This window comes from Xenopus tropicalis, chromosome 1 (assembly GCF_000004195.4).
Source record: "Xenopus tropicalis strain Nigerian chromosome 1, UCB_Xtro_10.0, whole genome shotgun sequence".
In the NCBI taxonomy this organism is placed as follows: domain Eukaryota; kingdom Metazoa; phylum Chordata; class Amphibia; order Anura; family Pipidae; genus Xenopus; species Xenopus tropicalis.
The window spans coordinates 177,551,733-177,570,584 of NC_030677.2; the positions used below are offsets into that span (position 1 = coordinate 177,551,733).

General features: G+C 38.0%; 1 protein-coding gene across 7 annotated transcripts in view; it reads left to right on the plus strand.

Moving 5' to 3' along the window:
- The window catches only part of mctp1 (multiple C2 domains, transmembrane 1), a 337,656-nt gene that overhangs the window by 261,075 nt on the left and 57,729 nt on the right, over positions 1-18,852 (plus strand). For all 7 annotated transcript variants that reach the window (XM_031899650.1, XM_031899658.1, XM_031899659.1 and 4 more), the window contains one exon: positions 7,967-8,086. In XM_031899650.1, coding sequence (XP_031755510.1) covers positions 7,967-8,086 — 120 coding nt within the window. The remainder of the gene's footprint in view (positions 1-7,966; positions 8,087-18,852) is intronic.

The following is an 18,852-nucleotide window of genomic DNA, read 5'->3' on the forward strand; positions in this document are numbered from 1 at the left end:
TAATTAGAACAGGACCATGTATCTGTGCCTGCTAGGTGTGCTTTTATCATTTAATTTTACAGATGATATAATACCTCAAATCAGGCAAGCAATGGCAACAAAGGTGTCCAAGGTAGTCTGGAAAATGAATGACAATAAATACTATTTATAATTAACAGACATGAATGTATTTTTGCTTTAAATCATCGCTGAGACATTATATACATTTTAGGTAAGACATTTATAGTCTTGGCATGCCCTATAGAGTTTTAGGAAATGGTTATAGCGAAATGCATATGCTTGGTATGATTTTGTACAGGATGTGAGCAAATGTAAGGGCTTGTACAGATGAGTATTTCTTCCTGCACTTCCCTGCAGTGGCTTTAGCTTTTGTGTCCCACAAAGGTAGAAAAGCATCCCATTCTTTCTAATGAGGCTGTACTAACACAGGCACATGTACTGTAAGCTCCGAATGCTGGTGGAAAGCAACATACTGCGGGAGAATGCCATGGCAGAGAAGCACAGGAAGAAACCCTCGTGAGTACGGGCCCTCAAGTTATGTTTGGTGTTTTCAGTTAGTGATGAGAGAATCTCCTGACTTCCTTCACTGAAAAATGTTCAAAACCATAGAAAAATTCACAAAACAGAAAACATTTTTGAAATGCATTGATGTCAGTGTGCAATTTTTGTATTTCTTTTCTTTGGGTGTTTTTTGAAGCATTTTCTGGTTACATTGGATACACTTTTCCACTGTGTTTTTTTTCATGCAAAATGCATTGACGTCAATGATAAATTGTGAAAAAAATTTTGCCCATCCAAGCCTAATGGTAATATCACCCATGACTATTTTCAATGCCTTCTCTGTTATTTCTGCTCTGTTTGGTTATGGCCATAAATATTATGATGTCAACTAAGGGACTCATTTATCAAAGTACGTACACTTCCGAATACAAAAAAATCATATTTTTTTTACGTTTTCGTATTATGCGTATTTTTTGCTCCTTTTGTCTTTAATTTGCGCAACGTTTTCATACATACAAAATCGTATTGTCGTGCCAAGTACGAAAGTTTCAGATTCATTCAAGCTTCGTGACTTTCCTTGGGCCAGGTTGGAGCTGCAGAGTTCCATTGAGCCCTATGGGAGACTTTCCTTGGGCCGGGTTGGAGCTGCAGAGTGCCATTGAGCCCTATGGGAGACTTTCCTTGGGCCGGGTTGGAGCTGCAGAGTGCCATTGAGCCCTATGGGAGACTTTCCTTGGGCCAGGTTGGAGCTGCAGAGTGCCATTGAGCCCTATGGAAGACTTTCCTTGGGCCGGGTTGGAGCTGCAGAGTGCCATTGAGCCCTATGGGAGACTTTCCTTGGGCCAGGTTGGAGCTGCAGAGTGCCATTGAGCCCTATGGGAGACTTTCCTTGGGCCAGGTTGGAGCTGCAGAGTGCCATTGAGCCCTATGGGAGACTTTCCTTGGGCCAGGTTGGAGCTGCAGAGTGCCATTGAGCCCTATGGGAGGCTTTCCTTGGGCCAGGTTGGAGCTGCAGAGTGCCATTGATTCCTATGGGAGGCTTCCAAAATCATGCACAGAAGGTTCAAAGTCAGAAAGGTTTTCCCGTCGTTTATGATCGTTCGGATACGAACATTTTGTGACTTTCAGATCGCCAATACGATATTATCGTGACTAATCCGAATTTTACCCATTTCGAGATTCAAACTCGTACTTTGATGACGTTTGCCTATTAAGCAATTTAAGCAATGACATGAATATTATGGGAAGTGAGAGTGGGCAATGCTAATATCAGTTTACAGCAAGCCAGCCTATCCACTATCGTATACAGGTATAGGACCTATTATCCAGAATGCTCAGGACCAAGGGTATTCCGGATAAGGGGTCTTTCTGTAATTTGGATCTCCATACCTTAAGTTTACTAAAAAATCAATAAAACATTAATTAAACCCATTAGGATTGTTTTGCATCCAATAAGGATTATTTATATCTTAGTTGGGATCAAGGTACTGTTTTATTTCTACAGAGAAAAAGGAAATCAGTTTTAAAAATCTGAATTATTTGATTAAAATGGAGTCTATGGGAGACAGGCTTTCCGTAATTCGGAGCTTTCTGGATAATGGGTTTCCGGATAAGGGATCCCATACCTGTAATATATATGGGGTTATGTAATATCAGGAGCAACATTTTTTTTATACTTCCTATCACCTATAGCAACCAATCAGCCAGTAGCATTTACTGGTAATTATTGCTCTTGGGCAAACTGTGCCTTTTATTACATATGGGGAGGTGTCCACATCAATTCTCAGCTGTTCAGATATTCTAAACGAGTAAAAACTGGAAGCACTTACCACAAAGAAAAATGGTCAAAAATATGTAAATATACAGTACAGGTATCAGACCCCATATCCGGAAACCCATTATACAGAAAGTTCCGAATTACGGAAAGACCATCTCCCATAGACTCCATTTTAATCAAATAATTCACATTTTTAAAAAGGGTTTCTTTTTTCTCTGTAATAATAAATGAGTGCTTTGTACTTGATCCCAACTAAGATATAATTAATCCTTATTGGAGCCAAAACAATCCTAGTGGGTTTAATTACTATTTAAATAGCTTTTTTTTAAGCAAACTTAAGGTAGGAGATCCGAATTACTGAAAGACCCCTTATCCGGAAAACCCCAGGTCCCAGGCATTCTGGATAAGGGGTCCCATACCTGTATATAGTTTTTAATAAACATTTCAGTTTTAATAAACACTCAGTTATCTAACACAGAGTATGTATCGTTGGCACTTCTACAAATGGCTGGAATGAATAGGCTAACAAAATGACCCTTGAACAACATAATGATATAATGTTAGTCAATACTTCTTAAAACTTTCTTTTTCCATGCAGTTACCATTTACAAATGTATTCCAGTTACTCATTTATAGTAATAAACATGCTGTGACTAAAAGTCCATCCATTAATTATAAGGCAGGCCTACAAACCTTGTGAGCAGCCCATGTTGCATTTCTCAGGTTGCCACATTGAGTCTGTGCACTCAATGAAAAAGCAAGTGTTCTGCCTTCATAAAAGTATAAATTAAAACAGAAAGTATCACTTGAAGTAAGCATGATATCTGTATTTCATCTGTTTTCATTCAAGTTATCTCACTTAAACTAGCATACATACCGAGGCTTTCTAAAATGAGTAATACATTAAACAGCTTTTGCATTTCCTTTATCTTTGCATTGAATTGCTGAAGTGTCACACTGCATGATGTTGGCAATCACTTGATGGTAAGAGGCCAATTACAAAACATATTCTTCTTCATAGTTTTGAAGGATCTTGTTGAAGCTCAGATGAGATATTATTATTGTTTAACACACAGAGGCTGAATGTGGAACATTGGAAATGTTGTATGAGTTTTTCCTGCATTAATTGCTTTAATATACTTTGATACCCTTAGCTGTTCCCAGTTTAATATCAAGTTGCTGGATACTTGTGAAGACTTTAACATAATAGTCCTATTTATATGTACTGGTTCTTGTTTGCCAAGTATGGATTCACGGCAAAATTCTGCATTTCATCATCTGCAAATATTTTCAAGAAACCACTGCTAAATTTTGCTACAACAAAATGCCAATAGACCCCCCCCCCACACACACTGTATTTTGTAAGGAAAAAGCCACCACCGAAAAAACAAAGTCGACAGAAAAAATTGTTCATTAACTTCAATGAATTCCACAAATTTTCAGAACAAATTCGGTTATCACTAGTGTTTGCCATACCAAAAAACAATGGACTAACATATCTGTCTTATTACTACTTATTACTATAGGTATGGGATCTGTTATTCGGAAACCCATTATGTAGAAAGTTCCAAATTACGGAAAGGCCATCTCCCATAGACTCCATTATAAGCAAATAATTCTAATTTTTAAAAATTATTTTCTTTTTGTCTGTAATAATAAACAGTGCATTGCACATGATCCCAACTAAGATATAATTAACCCTTATTGAAGATAAAACAATCCTATTGGGTTTATTTAATGTTCAAATGATTTTTTAGTAGACTAAACACATGGTGATCCAAATTATGGAAAGACCCCTTACCCAGAAAACCCCAGGTCCTGAGCATTCTGGATAACAGGTCCCATACCTATACTGTGTTTATATTAATATTTAATTTACTCTACTGAGGATTTACATATATTCCAGCGTTCACAGCAGTCTCATAATATTAGTATTGCTCCCCAACATTTTTAGTTTCTGTTATTTGTTGGGTGGAACTTTACGTTGTGACTTTGAGTTGGTGTGGTCAAGGGGAAGTGACCAAAAGCTTGTTTTTTTCTAATAAACAGCATTAGTTACATTTGGGGGCAGATTTACTAATCCACGAATGGGCGAAAACGTCCGAATGCGTTTTTTTCGTAACGATCGGTATTTTGCGATTTTTTTCGGTGCCGTCGTGACTATTTCGCGAATTGTCGCGACTTTTACGTCACCGTCACAACTTTTTCGCGAATTGTCGCGGATTTTCCGTCTCCGCCGCGAAAAAATAGTACTGTCGCGCCAAGTACAAAAGTTTCGGATTCATTCAAGCTTCAGTATCGTGACTTTCCTTGGGCCAGGTTGGAGCTGCAGAGTGCCATTGAGTCCTATGGGAGGCTTCCAAAATCATGCAAAGTCGGAAAGGTTTGCCCGCCGTTTACGAAAAAGTCGCAACAATTCACGAAAGTCGTAACGGCTATGAAAAAGTTGCGACAATTCGCGAAAAAGTCGCGACGGCGACGAAAAAAATCGCAAAAAATACGAAAAAGTCACAAAATGTTCGTTTCCAATCCGATATTTTCCCATTCGGGATTCGGATTCGTGGATTAGTAAATCTGCCCCTTGGTGTGTATATAAACAAAATATATAGGTAATAGTTATGTTTAGTGGCAGGCTAAGGGAGAAGCACTCCTGAGACAAACTGCCTATCTGATGCGTCACCCACTCCACACATCTACACACTTGCATGCATGTGCGCAGTCTCACGCGGGTGTGGGGGATAAGCAGGAAGTAAGATATTAAAGAGAGTGACAGGTGGGGGAGTGACTAGAAGCCCTGACTCCCCTGCGCCTTACTGTGAAAATTACATTGCAGACCCTAAACTAGGGGTAGCAAACAGAAGAGGTATTTGCCTAGCTCCCCCCAGTGGTGCACGCTAGGCACTACTGCCTACCCCTAGTTCCAGCCCTAGTTATGTTATTTAAAAAGCTTGGGACGTGTGGTTTTTAGAATTAGTGATTATTAGATGATTTGGAATTTATCACAGGTGCACACAGACACTCATGTCCAGGATGCATTTAAGAACTTGTCAAGCCCCTCCTCAAGTGAATGGCTAAACACATGTTTAATGCACACATGCACCTTTAATACATTTGGGAGCCCCCCAGTTACAACTTTCACTGGTGAGAAACTGATTTTTTTTTTTTTTTTTGATACACCTGCCAATCTTTGGCTTTTGTAGCTCAGCTTGCTGGTGTATTCCTACAACTATTGTTTCATCATTCGTACCTTAGGGACTTTGATTTTCATTCATATCCTTTCATTTCAGTGTGCAGAAGCCTTGCAGGATTCATTTTGCAATAAAATGCCTGATGCCTGGCTTTTTAAATGCTGTGATCACTGCAGTCATTAGTATTCCATGCAGCTCTGCTAAAAGCAATTTCTTCATTTCTTCTTATGTGTGTTTACTGTGAGCTGCAGTATTAGAATTTTTACTAATCACTTCTGATTTGCAACCAAAGGACCTTCAGGCGTGCTGTACTAAGCCTGACATTTGCATCATCCACCAGTTCGTCTGACATTGCTACACCAGCGAGATGAAGGTCTTTGGTATTAAATAATGATTCAGTGTTAATCAGTAATATAAATAGGTTGAACTGTTCTTGAATGCACGTTGAACTCATTGTAATTCCTCGCACATTACCATTCCTTTGCTATCAATAATTCTACCAGTGAAGTAAAAGTAGAATTGTCTCAAGGGTGATACGAGAACAATTTTTATCTTCTATAGTAAAAGAATGTAATATTGCAAGTACATAAGTAGGGAAATGATTAGAATAATTACGAGAATATGCATTTACAACTATCAGTATGGAATAAGTCACAACGACATAATTGTTCCCAAATTAGAGGCTTTTTTCAACGCTCGAGTGTGTATCGTTGAGTTTTACTAGTAAAGAAATTATTTGAAAGATCTACTAAAGTCTGTCTGCCTGTTTATAATGTATGAATGGACAGGAGAGATTGACGGTTTGAGAAAGTCCATATGGTAGATTTTTGCCTTGATCGCCCTAATAGGTGCTGTCTTTCTGTGGCAAGCTCACATTAAACATGCCCAACAATTGTTCTTTACTTAAATTCTTGGATTTTTTTTTACTCTAGCCAAAGTATTGGTTCACAGATTATAATCAATCTGCATGGTAAACAAACTGGCAATTTTAATGTCTGATATGGCAGTATATTCATGTGATTACCTTGATTGAAAACCATAGTAGTAGTCACACTGGCTACATGTCACTCTCCTGCCGCTGATTTACATTTTTTTTTTGTATATACTGATATGATGGAAAGAACACCTGAGCCTCTATAATGTGGGCTGTGACAATTTGATGAGCCCGCACTGCCCATTACTAATGACACTGGCATGAAAAGACAGCATTTGGGTCTGAGGGAAAAAGACCAGATACAGAGATCATAGAGAGAAATTGTCTTTTTTTCTTAGCTTGAAAAATATCTAAACTTTGCTAAGAAAATAAACTTCTGGCAAAGGACAAATTGACGGCTTATTTAAAAATGGGTTCCCTAGAAATTGAGCTATGATATAGGGATAACAGAAACACTGTGCAAAGGACAAATATTGTTAATAATGGCTTTCAATGTTTGTAGCATCTGGAAAATTGCCAAAAATTAATTTAGATTATGGGATTTAGAACACAGTAAAATGTCAAAGAAATTCCAAATAATATTAAAAAAATGTGCAGTAAGAGTAAAAATTCAGGGTTTTATATTTTGTAAAACAAAACATTTCACCTTTTACAAACATAAATCCAGAGAAAGCAAAATGAGAAACATTGTGACCATATGTAAAGCTTTAGAAAAGTTAGTTTGCTAAGCATTTATTTTCTCATGTGTTTTCTGTACAGAGCAACATAAGAATAGTTCTTTGTTTTCCTTCTGATAATGTTCTTGTCAACTGTACTGTCAGAAGAACTGTCGGTACAACTCTATACCTATGAACAAAAAAAAATTACATTCATTTTTTAAGGTTAACATATCCTTTAATGCAAACATTGAAATATTATTGGCATTTTTTTAAAGATAATGGGTAATGGTTGCTTAATATCTAATGTTGATTGTGAAATTGTAAAATGGTAAAAGATTGTTTTCTATAGTAGTAATAATAAATAAAAGGTATTTATCATGCTTTATTCTGCATTTCCCCATTGGCAAAACTTCCACAATTCACAGAAGAAAAATTTGGTGCACGTCCAAAAAATTGTGGGCGTGTAAAAATAGGCCCGGCAGTGTCACAATGGGCGCGTTCACGTTAAAATAGGTGTGGCCGCGACAAAAAAGTTGCGTGACACAGCATTTTGCAAAATTTTTGGGTAAAGCAAAACAGGACAGATTCGCCCATCACTAATGATAAACAGTGATATGGGGTTATATGAATTGTTGATTTACTGATCATGTTATTCATCATCATTGGTATGTAATTATGAAATTCTAGCCCAGTTGGGCAATATCTTATACACTTTTAATAATCTGCAGTGTTTAGTAATGATGAAAATGGGTAATGTCTTGTTTTTAAAATGCTATTGCTACTTTATGACCGTAATTATAGTTACATTTCATTCAGGATGTACCTATATTCTTATAAGAAAAAGTAAGCAAGACATCTTGCAAAAAAAAAACAGAAAAATATTGTTAACTGTATTATTTTATTTCAGATCTTTCTACTTGTGGTGTGGAATTTTGAATTGTACATGATTCCCCTGGCATTGTTGCTGTTATTGGCTTGGAACTATTTCTTAATCATATCAGGCAAGGATACCAGAGCTCATGACACGGTGAGTCAACCCAATGCCCTATAAACACTTTGTAGAATCCTGAACCCTACTGTAGCTCGGGGTACCCTATTTAATATAATGTGTTTCATAATAACATCATGTAGCATGTTACTATAGAAGTGTCTGCTCGGATCTGAATAAACTGATCTAGTAGGCTATTTCCATGTAGCAAAAATGCTCATGTTCAGCCAACAAGCTTGTCTGATGCGGATAGGGGGATAGGTTATGGCTCAGGTCCTCTAGGTGCTTGGGTCTTTTAGTTGCTTTTACCCTAATATTATACTCTAACCTTTTGAAAAGCATTGTGTTAAACAATATATTATATTAACGGTACCCTTTCCCTTGTCTACTAACTACTTTATTGTTGATAAATGCTAAATTTTCTCCATGAGGTACTAAACTGGATGATCATTGTGCTCCTGAGTGAACCAGAAAGCTTAAGAAAGTGACACTGTGGTTCTGTAATGAAGTTCCGGGTGCTGGGGAATGCATGTTGCTGATTCCATTTTTCATACACTACAGCAAAGTACATTAAAGCTTATTCCAAATGAGGCTGTGACTTGGCTACTCACTTCTGCTGCAGGCAGAGAGAAGCCAATGTGCTCCCCTCAACTCCAATGCGTCTTTGCACTGACAGGCATGGCGTCCGCCATACACAGGCCAATGCCATGCCCCCTTTCTCAACATTACTTCAACAGGACTTGTGCTGAGTATACTTTTTTGCCTATTATTTTAAATAATATCTATTATGATGTTATTAAAATGTCTTGCTCTAAACAAGGCAAAGACTAAAATGAAAAACACATCACATGACTAGTCCACTGAAACGCCATCTGTATAATGAGCTGATCTGTATCTCAAGGTTTAACAAAGGCTTCAGCTGGGGGGGGTGTTGTTACAGAGGCTTCATTAGTAATTTGTTTTGGCTTTGCTTGTAAGGACAAGTAGTTGTTCTCCTGGGCAAAAAATAACAAAACCCATAAATCTTTCTTACATGCAGATTTATCAAACTGTGAGTTTAGAGCTTAATACATAAAAACTCACCCATGTTGTATTCATTGTTATGTGATTTTAAGAAGCATGTTTATCATTGAGTGAAAGAGTGAACGTTAGTTCACCAATTGATAAATATGCTTCTTAAATCCTATAGGATTGAATAGAACATGAGTAAATGTTTATGTATTAAGCTATAAACTCACATTTGATAAATCTGTCCCTATATATTTACGCTTTGTCTTAATTTTGTTGAGCTCAGGCCCTATTCATTGAACTAAAGCAGAAAAAGGGAGTTTTACCTGATTTCACTTCTTAGCAACACAACTTTCTAGCAGTATCCAGTAATTACTTTCTTAGGTTTCCCCCTAAAATAATAAAATAAACCTTGATAATATGAAAGCCGACCCCATGAAGCATGAATGATTTACAAATGTTGGTAAATAGCAGATACTGAAAGGCTCACACATGATATCATAAATAGGAAATACAAATTTAGAAAAATGTATAAAAAAAAAACACATTTCCCTATATCATATACATAGGCGGATTTTCAATAAGGCTTGGGGAGGCTAAGCCTCCCCAAACCTGCGTTGCCACCTTTAAACCTGGCTCCGTTTCTGCACTGCCCTGCAAATCTTCTCCGGGTTCTGCAGAAATCAGCTGTGCTCTGATTGGATCTTTCTTCTTGTGGATTATCCAATCAGAGCACAGCTTTCTTGACAGGCAGTAAAATTGACCAATCAAGGCGCATATGCAGACAGGGATCGGGAGATTTTGCAAACTGGAGGCAAGTGCAGAATTGAAGACTAAAGAAGAATCTGCAGGCTTGAAACTTTACCCAAGAACCAACTTTGAACTTTTGCTGCAGTTTTCATCCCACAGGTACTATACCCAGGCACTATACGCAGGCACTATACCCAGGCACTATACCCAGGCACTATACCCAGGCACTATACGCAGGCACTATACCCAGGCACTATACCCAGGCACTATACCCAGGCACTATACACAGGCACTATACACAGGCACTATACCCAGGCACTATACCCAGGCACTATACCCAGGCACTATACCCAGGCACTATACCCAGGCACTATACTGTACTGTATATGTTCTAAAGACTCACCCACTAGCTGAAATTAAATTGTTTTTTGTCACCTGACATCTATAATATCCCTATCCCCTACCCTAACAGATGGAGGGTAAGTTAACTTTTTCCCCTGACAAAGCTCATTGTGCTTTTATATATTAGATTGGTTTTTTGCACTTTCTATTTTTCTTTTACTTTTGTCATTGTTTTTTTCATTTCTAGTTAGTTACAGTGGAGCCAATGTTGTGTATCAGTGCCAGTATTATAGTGCCAGGGCCTGAATATCTGTCATCTGTACCCACTGCTCCTCATGGCATATAATGTGCTGGTTTTGTATTTAAAGACTGCGTTCTATATAAGTTTTTGAATAATTTGCCTTTCGCTTCTGCCTCTTTCCAGCTTTCAAATGAGGGTCACTGACCAAAAAGTATTGCTCTGTGAAGCTACAGTTTTTTTTTTCCATGCAGCCTCTTAACTATTCATATTCCCATCTCTTCTTTAAACCACTACCTGGTAAATAAGACCCTAGCAACCAGATAGCTGCTGAAATACCAAATGGAGAGCTGCTGAACAATAAGCTAAATAACCGAAAAACCATTAAAAATAAAAGAGGACCAATTGCAAATCGTCTTAGAATATCAATGTCTACCTTATATTAAAAATTAATTTAAATGTGAACTACCCCTTGAAGCTAACTGATCACAAACACAAATGTATAGAGAACCCCTAACAGAAGTGCACGTATGAATGCTTTTACATCCTAAGCATTTTAGGGTTAAAAAAATCCGCCCCACCCGCACTTTTGCACAGTATCCCTGGGAGTCAGTGGGAACGGCAAGAGGTAGTTGGGAAGTTCATTTTTTACACCAGCAGCGAATCCACAGTAGCTATATAGGTCAGACTCAGTATGGCCCATCTTTAGCCTCCCCAAACAAAAAAGTCACCCTCCGCCTATGATCATATATTTTGATACTATGGTATGCATATGATTATAAAGACACAATACAATGATTCCCAAGTATATTAATGCAAAATAATATTTTATAAAATTATAAACATGTATATAAATATATTGCACTACTATTGTACTTTACATAAGTATGTAAAGTTGTGGGTGCACATATCATTTTGGTGAAATTATACCAAGTTTAGATCCATATTTTAAATGCAGTTAAACCATGACGCAGTAGAACATTATGGATAGGCAAAAATAAAGACATCATAATATCTTTACTGTGTTGTCTCTCTTGATAGCCCCAGGCACAGAGAAGATGACATCCTCAGAGAGCTCTTGGCATGATATAATCACAGTAGTTTGGAAGATTTTATTAGATAGGACGTATAGTTGAAGGTTATAGTAGCTGCCTTGCAACACTTTGGGGCACATTTACTAAGACACGAATCTGAACCGAATTGGAAAAATTCCGATTTGAAAACGAACATTTTGCGACTTTTTCGTATTTTTTGCGATTTTTTCGGCGTCTTTACGACTTTTTCGTTACCAATACGATTTGTGCGAAAAAACGCGAGTTTTTCGTAGCCATTCCGAAAGTTGCGCAAAATCTGCCGATTTTTTCGTAGCGTTAAAACTTGCGCAAAAAGTTGCACCTTTTTCGTAGCGTTAAAACTTAAAAGGTGCGACGTTTCGCGCAAGTTTTAACGCTACGAAAAAAGCGCAACTTTTTGCGCAAGTTTTAACGCTACGAAAAATCGCCAGATTTTGCGCAACTTTCGGAATGGCTACGAAAAACTCGCGTTTTTTCGCACAAATCGTATTGGTAACGAAAAAGTCGTAAAGACGCCGAAAAAATCGCAAAAAATACGAAAAAGTCGCAAAATACCGATCATTACGAAAAACGCAATTGGACGCATTCGGCCCGTTCGTGGCTTAGTAAATGTGCCCCTTTGACAATATAAGCCCTTTCACAATGAGTTTGGGATGATATATACCGTAATGTGGCTAGAATTAAGGCACCATCATGTTCACAGTTTGGCTTAATTGCTTTATCCATTGTGTCTGATTAAGTAATTAAAAGAAAATAATGTATTTCAATTCCAGCCTAAATGCTTTAGTATAGTTGTGAGTTTTGTAGGTTGACTAAAATGTATTTTTTTTTTTTTTAATTAGTTTTAGCAAAATAAATCACTGATGGATTTTCCAACTATATTGAATGTGAATTCTATAGGCAAATCTCTGGCATAACATATGTCCGAACTATTGTGCCTTGATCTGAAATATCAGCTGATTACAGAAACTTAATCCTGTCTATATTTCTATTTATCAGGCTAGTTTTTCTGGTAGTCAATCATTCTCATGGGATGTTAAAGGTGAAATATGCCCTACATTTTCATTTTAGTTTTCTATAAATATCCAAACAGGTATATAGATAAAGGTCATTCTGCACAGTGAGCCTTAACTTTAATCTTTTTGTTATCTATTGGTATGTAAGGAAAGCAGACAAACAGCCTGTTCTGACAAAAGAAAGTTCAAATCAGAACCTCCAGACTGTTTTCTCCTTTGCAAGTATTGTCATTAAAAAATACATTGGAAAACATGTAATATAAATTAGTACCGTATATATAACTGTGTTAAATTCTTAATGCATTCATAAACTATGAAAGACAAAAAATCAGTATAATTAAAAAAAAATCTATATAAGTTCTTTTATTAAGCATACTTCTCCTCTTGAGAAAGGGGTTTTTCTTGTCACAAACGTTTCATTAAACCTCCCTTGGTGGCACTTTCTTGCTGGCAAAAAATGCACATGAATATACCCTTGCCCCCTGTCATTGACTAAGTTTAAACTGCCATGTCCAGCTCTTCAAAGGGGTTTGTCAGCCCCAAAACACCAACATTTGTCTGTGCTGTAAGCTACAGGCATGTTCAGTGGTCATCACTGAGCTGTGGTTTAAATCCTATTTTGAGGAGTTGCTGTGCTATCCACAGGGGGGGAGGAGGAGGCATATGGATTTAAGGGTGTGTCTTAAAATGACATAATATAATTCTTTCACATATGAATGATATCCCTGCAGTGAGGCTCAAGCATTTGGGTTTTTGCTGCACTACCACCATTGTGATAACATGGGTGTGGCTTGAAGTGGGTATGGTTTAAAAAGGGGGAGTGGTCAAAACTAGCTTCCATTAGCGACCCTCCACTTCTGCTATAGAAGTTCCGGCCTTCGGAACCACAGAAGTTATACAGCACTGCTATAGAGGAAGCAGACCCCGGGGGGGGGGGGGGGGGGGGCAGACTGTGTGGTCAGCTTCCTTTATAGTTGTAGGAATCCCCAGCTGCTCTCCTCCTGAAAGTGAGCAGGTAGCACACGATCGCAGGGAGTGGGGGCATGAAGAGGGCTTGTTGTGTGTGTCAGGTCCCTCCAAAGATTTTTTGGTGGGGGGCCCGGCGTGGGACAGTTACAATGGTATTTCTGAGTGAGACCCAAAGCTACTATCAAATGACTGTGACATGCAGGCAGAAAAGGAGCTACAACCTTTCCAAATTCAAAGTTTTTCTGCTTACAAAAACAGCAGGCCTTTTTATATTGGCAGGCAACCCTGTTAGTATCATTTTGTATGTCTAAAAAATCTTTTTGACTCTGAACAAAATTTTACATTTATAATTTTACATTTTGTTCAAAGAAATGCCGGTAGCATGTGTAACAAACCCTGGCAGGCAGTCAAATGACCTGGCAAGCAGATCATCTCTGAGCAAATGTAAAAGTGTCCATTGCATCAAGACAAAAACCCGAACCGCTGTGAAGCCTCTCTAATGCCGAGGCTCAAACACGGCATAATTTTCATAAATCAGAAGTGAAACATGAAAATGTCAACTTAATCAAGCATTTAAATTTTATTAATCAGGCCTAATTTTTATGAGTGCAAATAATCGCTGAAGCTGGACAAATTTGTTCTAGACTGCATAAGAAACATCATTTTAATATTTAATGGGCTGATGAATTTAAATGGAGAATTATCTTTATGAAACATGGTCTTTATAATTTGCCATTAAATGAGAAATGAAGAAATCAACATAAATCTTATATAAAGGTTGCTTAACTAAGTGTTGGCACTATAAATATTACAAGTGTATTAGATACTAATTTAACCATCAGACGAAGCGCTACATAACGAAGGAATGAATGCATTTTTATGGGGATTTTATCTGCCTGGTGAACATCAAGGTGCAGTCTAGTTTAAACATGCAGTTTAATTAGGATATTTCAAATAAACCAATACTTTGCTCTAATAGCAGCAGAAAATGATCATGCAGATACTTTGGTCCCAAAAATATATTTATAAAGGGCAAGTGGGTTAGACAGCCATGTCTCTCGCAAAGTTGTACTTAATTATTATAATTAGTCATTTATATTCTATTGCCATGGATGAAATCTCAAACCCATTTAGCTCTCTGGGATTCAGTAAAAGGGCATTTGGAACACATTTTTATTTACCATATTTACTTCTAAAGCGCACAGTCCTGGTGCTGTCTGGTGGTTATTTATATGGTGGTTACAAAAAAACAACAATTAATTGGGGGCGTTCCCTTTATACAAATTTACAACAATATTGCAGCGGTCAGCTCTCCCCTAACCAGGATTCCGGTTCCCACAATGCCTTGCATGTTCTGTGATTAATATGCCTGTTAAGAAAAATCAAAGCAGTTTGCAAGGCATTGTGGGAATTGGCTTAGGGAAACCTACTTATTACTTTATTCTTGCATTGCTATATGATATCTGGATGCGCAGTGCAGAGAAAGCCGCCCAATAGGACAGATACTGTCAATAGCAATTACACATTCAAATAATTGAAAATTAAAAAAGGGGCAAGTTGTTAAGAATGAAATTTGCCTTTGTTATATTGGGGTTTAAATCTCCTTTATATTTTATATTCGGGTTTACCATAGCCCCTGCTTTGATACAGAATGGGAGGCTTTATATGTTTAAGAGGCTAAGTACGGTAAGTTATATCCACAAACTGAATGCAGGTTTGGCCAGTGGCTTGCACAAATACCAACAATATTTGCAGGATTCGGATCTTTTAATCCAAACAGTTAACGCCATGTGACTTTAATGCTCTCCGTGACTGAAGGCAACAAATTTTTGTTTAAAGGTAATTTTGTTTTAGTCCCTTATTCCCCAGCAGAAACGAATGTGGAAACATTCAGCCAAACAGGCCCATTTTGAGGTAATTTAGAAAATCAGTGAAACGGCTTCCAAATGTCGAATCAAATTGTGCCAGATCTGCAGCTTCCATCTGAAACCTATAATTTAGATATTAATGAGTACTGTAGAAAGTCATTTCTAAGATGCCAGAGAGTAATAAAAGAGACAAAAACGTGTTGTATGCCTTTTTTGTTTCTTGTGTTTCTCTTGTGCAGTTTGTATGTAACAGAATATTATAAACAGAGAAAGAAAATGCATTCAGATCATTTCAAATGTAAAGGGAAACTATGGAGTTACCATTAGTTAGGCTAGTTATTAAAGGAGAACTAATTCCTGAAAAATGAATGTGACTAGAAATGCCATATTTTCTATACTGAAATTACTGACCAGCCTAAAGTTTCAGCATCTTAATAGCAGTCATGGTCCAGGACTTCAAAATCGTCCCCATCTTGGAAAGTGTCTGTGACACGCACATGCTCAGTGAGCTCTGTGCAGTTATTGAGAAACTAATCTTAGGGGCCATTGCCAATTATCAAGCAGAAAATGAGGTTGGCCTGTCATATAAGCTGATGCTACAGGACTGATTTAAATTAGAATTTAAATTAAATTCTGATGCTAATTACACTGGTTTCAGAGCTGCCATGTGTTTATCTGTATTCATTACTAGTCGGCCTTATACTGTGACATTTATATTCTATATATACAGTATATTGTGAGTCAGCCCCTAAGCTCAGTAAGTGACAGCAGCACAGAGCAGGTGCAGTGAATCAGCAGAAAAGAAGATGGGGGGCTACTGGGGGGATGTGTTTGCCACTTTGCACCATCACTTCCTATGACCAGTGAACTTCATTTTCTAGTTGTGCAATGACCCCTAAGCTTAACTTCTGATCAGCTGCCCAGAACACACTGAGCATGTGCAGTGTCAAAGACTCCTAACAAAGTCCAAGGTCTGGATCATTACTATTATAGAGTTGCTGAACCTTTAGGCTGGTGCTTTACATTCAGCATAAAAAGTGTGGCATTTCTAGCCGTGTTTGTTTTACTAGCCATATTCATTTTAACGATTTAGTTCTGCTTTAAACTATGTTGTGAAGGGATAGCATATTTATACAGTACAAATTTAATTTATATACATTTTTATAGAAAATTTATACAGTATACTTAAATAAGGATAAGGGCTGTCACCCTGCTTTTCTCAGTAAGACACTGTTATACATATAAGGTATACACCATCCTGTTCTGATGGAGAGGGCCATAGCTAAAGCAATTAGGGATTTTTGGATTCTGGACAAATACCTTAATAAGGAATTGCTTTCCGGCATGAAAACTAGAGCTCTCAGAACCCACAGACAGAGATGTTGGAGGGCTGACAGTTTGTGTTTTTTGCTTATGCCAATGCTAAACTCCATTTTAAGAGCATATGCAACTAATAACACAGCATGATAAAGTGGCAGTTTGTTCATGTAGAGCCTGAGTAGTTCAACACTGGGAATATTGAGCGGACATTAGTCCAAAGGTTACACACTGCTCACTTGTCAAATATAAATTTCACTTGCAAAATTTACAGTAATGCCTCTTGCACCATTAATAGGAATGTGGCCGGTGATCTTGTCAGGTTTCATGTATTACGTGCCATTCATCAGCAGTCATCAGATGTCCACATCAAAGCCACATCCCCTATTAGTGCCTTACAAAACACTGGCCGAGCTGCAGATGAAATGTGTCCTGCATGCAAGCAATGGTAATTGAGTGTCTATGACAAAAGTCAGGTCGTTTTTACTATAAAAGTTTTTTTTGTATTTCATCTTTCTTGAAAGGACCTAATATTAATTAATGCTGTGTCTAGTGCCCTGGTTATGGTAACGTTGCGTTAATCACATCTGTAATGTTTCAGTCTCTGATAGAAAAAGGAACTACACACAATGTTTTTTTCTTTAAAGCACTTTAAAGCGCAGATGATTATTTTTATATTACACTGAATGTGTCACAGCTATACTCTGTAGGAAGGTGACTGTACTTAATTATAGTCACTACAGGAGTCCTTTTCTTTTCTTTACGGCCTTCCTTAGGCTCCAGGACCTTGCCCAAAGAATTGCGGCCCATTGCATTTTACGGATAAGGTTCAATAATGTGTCTATACAGAAGAATGTGGCTTTTGGCCGGGTGCATTTTAAAGGGACAGAATTGTCAGCTTCAAAATGGGTCCCTTGATAAGGATATGGTCTTTGTAAAATGTACTAATTGCATATATTTACATCATATAATATGTTGTTAACTTACATCTCCTAACAGCCTCCTAACCTAACAGTAGGTTAGGGGCACCTACTTATATTATCTTTCCATTGTCTTTGACCTATTAGTCACTGGTCACTATTAGTGACTCTCCCTGTATAAGGGAGAGTGGTCACGATGGTCACAGTTTAATACCTAACATATAGATACATATAGTATTTAGTTACAATAAGCCTGCTTAAATGTCAGAATTGTCTTTCTAGTAAGTCACTATTCCCATATTAGCTTGTCTCTGCCATTTGCATGATGCTGCATCTATTTTTGCATTGCCAACTGATTTATCTAAGGTGCTGAAATGAAAAGGCACAACTCCCCTGATGCATTAGGATAGAATAGTAACTGCTCATTAAAGATCAGTAGAGAGGAGAGAGTTGACAATAAGTTGACAGTGAAGTAGGACCATCTATCATCAGAAAGGTGTGAATTAATGCACTTAAGAATTGGTGTTCTTCTGTATGGGCTTAGAACTGTAGGGTTTAGAACTCACCTCTTAACTTGATATAGAAACAAATGAGTTTATTTATGATGGCGTAGAACATAGCAAAGTTAAAAACAAATAGTTGCTGTGCCGTTGTATAGTGCATAAATAGTTGCACCTCACCTTGTATACAGTACTGCATACTGAGAGGGCAGAGATGGGTGTCAAAAGCAGGGGATTTGTGGGACGGCCACAAAGGCCTGTGCCTAAGGTGGCAGAGTTTGAGGGGTGGCATGCTGCCCCTTTGTCAGGGAGCTCTACCAGCTACAGCACCTGTATTAAACCGCCTGTCCCCGGTGCAGCTCCAGTTTATCCTGTAGGGACAGGCACAGATTAAAGGGATCTGTGATGTAATGCGCAGGTTGAGGGGACAAGGGAGGGGGCACAGCTCCCAAGGGGTTCCCGTACATGTGCACATACACACAGGAGGGAAGGGGGGCAGCTTGCAACGGGATCACAGCCTGGCACATTCATTTGAAATCCGGCCCTGCAAATAGGTGCCCCCTGGACCATCATTTAGACACACACGTTAGGTGCTGCTAGGGTTCCCTGTACTTACGCCTGCCTATGGTAGATATTAAGTACAGTGTTCCCTTGTACTCTGCACCTCCAGCTGCTACATGTCAGGGCTGTGTTTATATATAGGCACCTGGGGTTCTGGGCCTGGGATGGCAGATTTTGTGGAGAGGCCTTTGGGTGCCTATATATTAGATTTACAATTTTTCCAAAAAAATTACATTTAAAAAA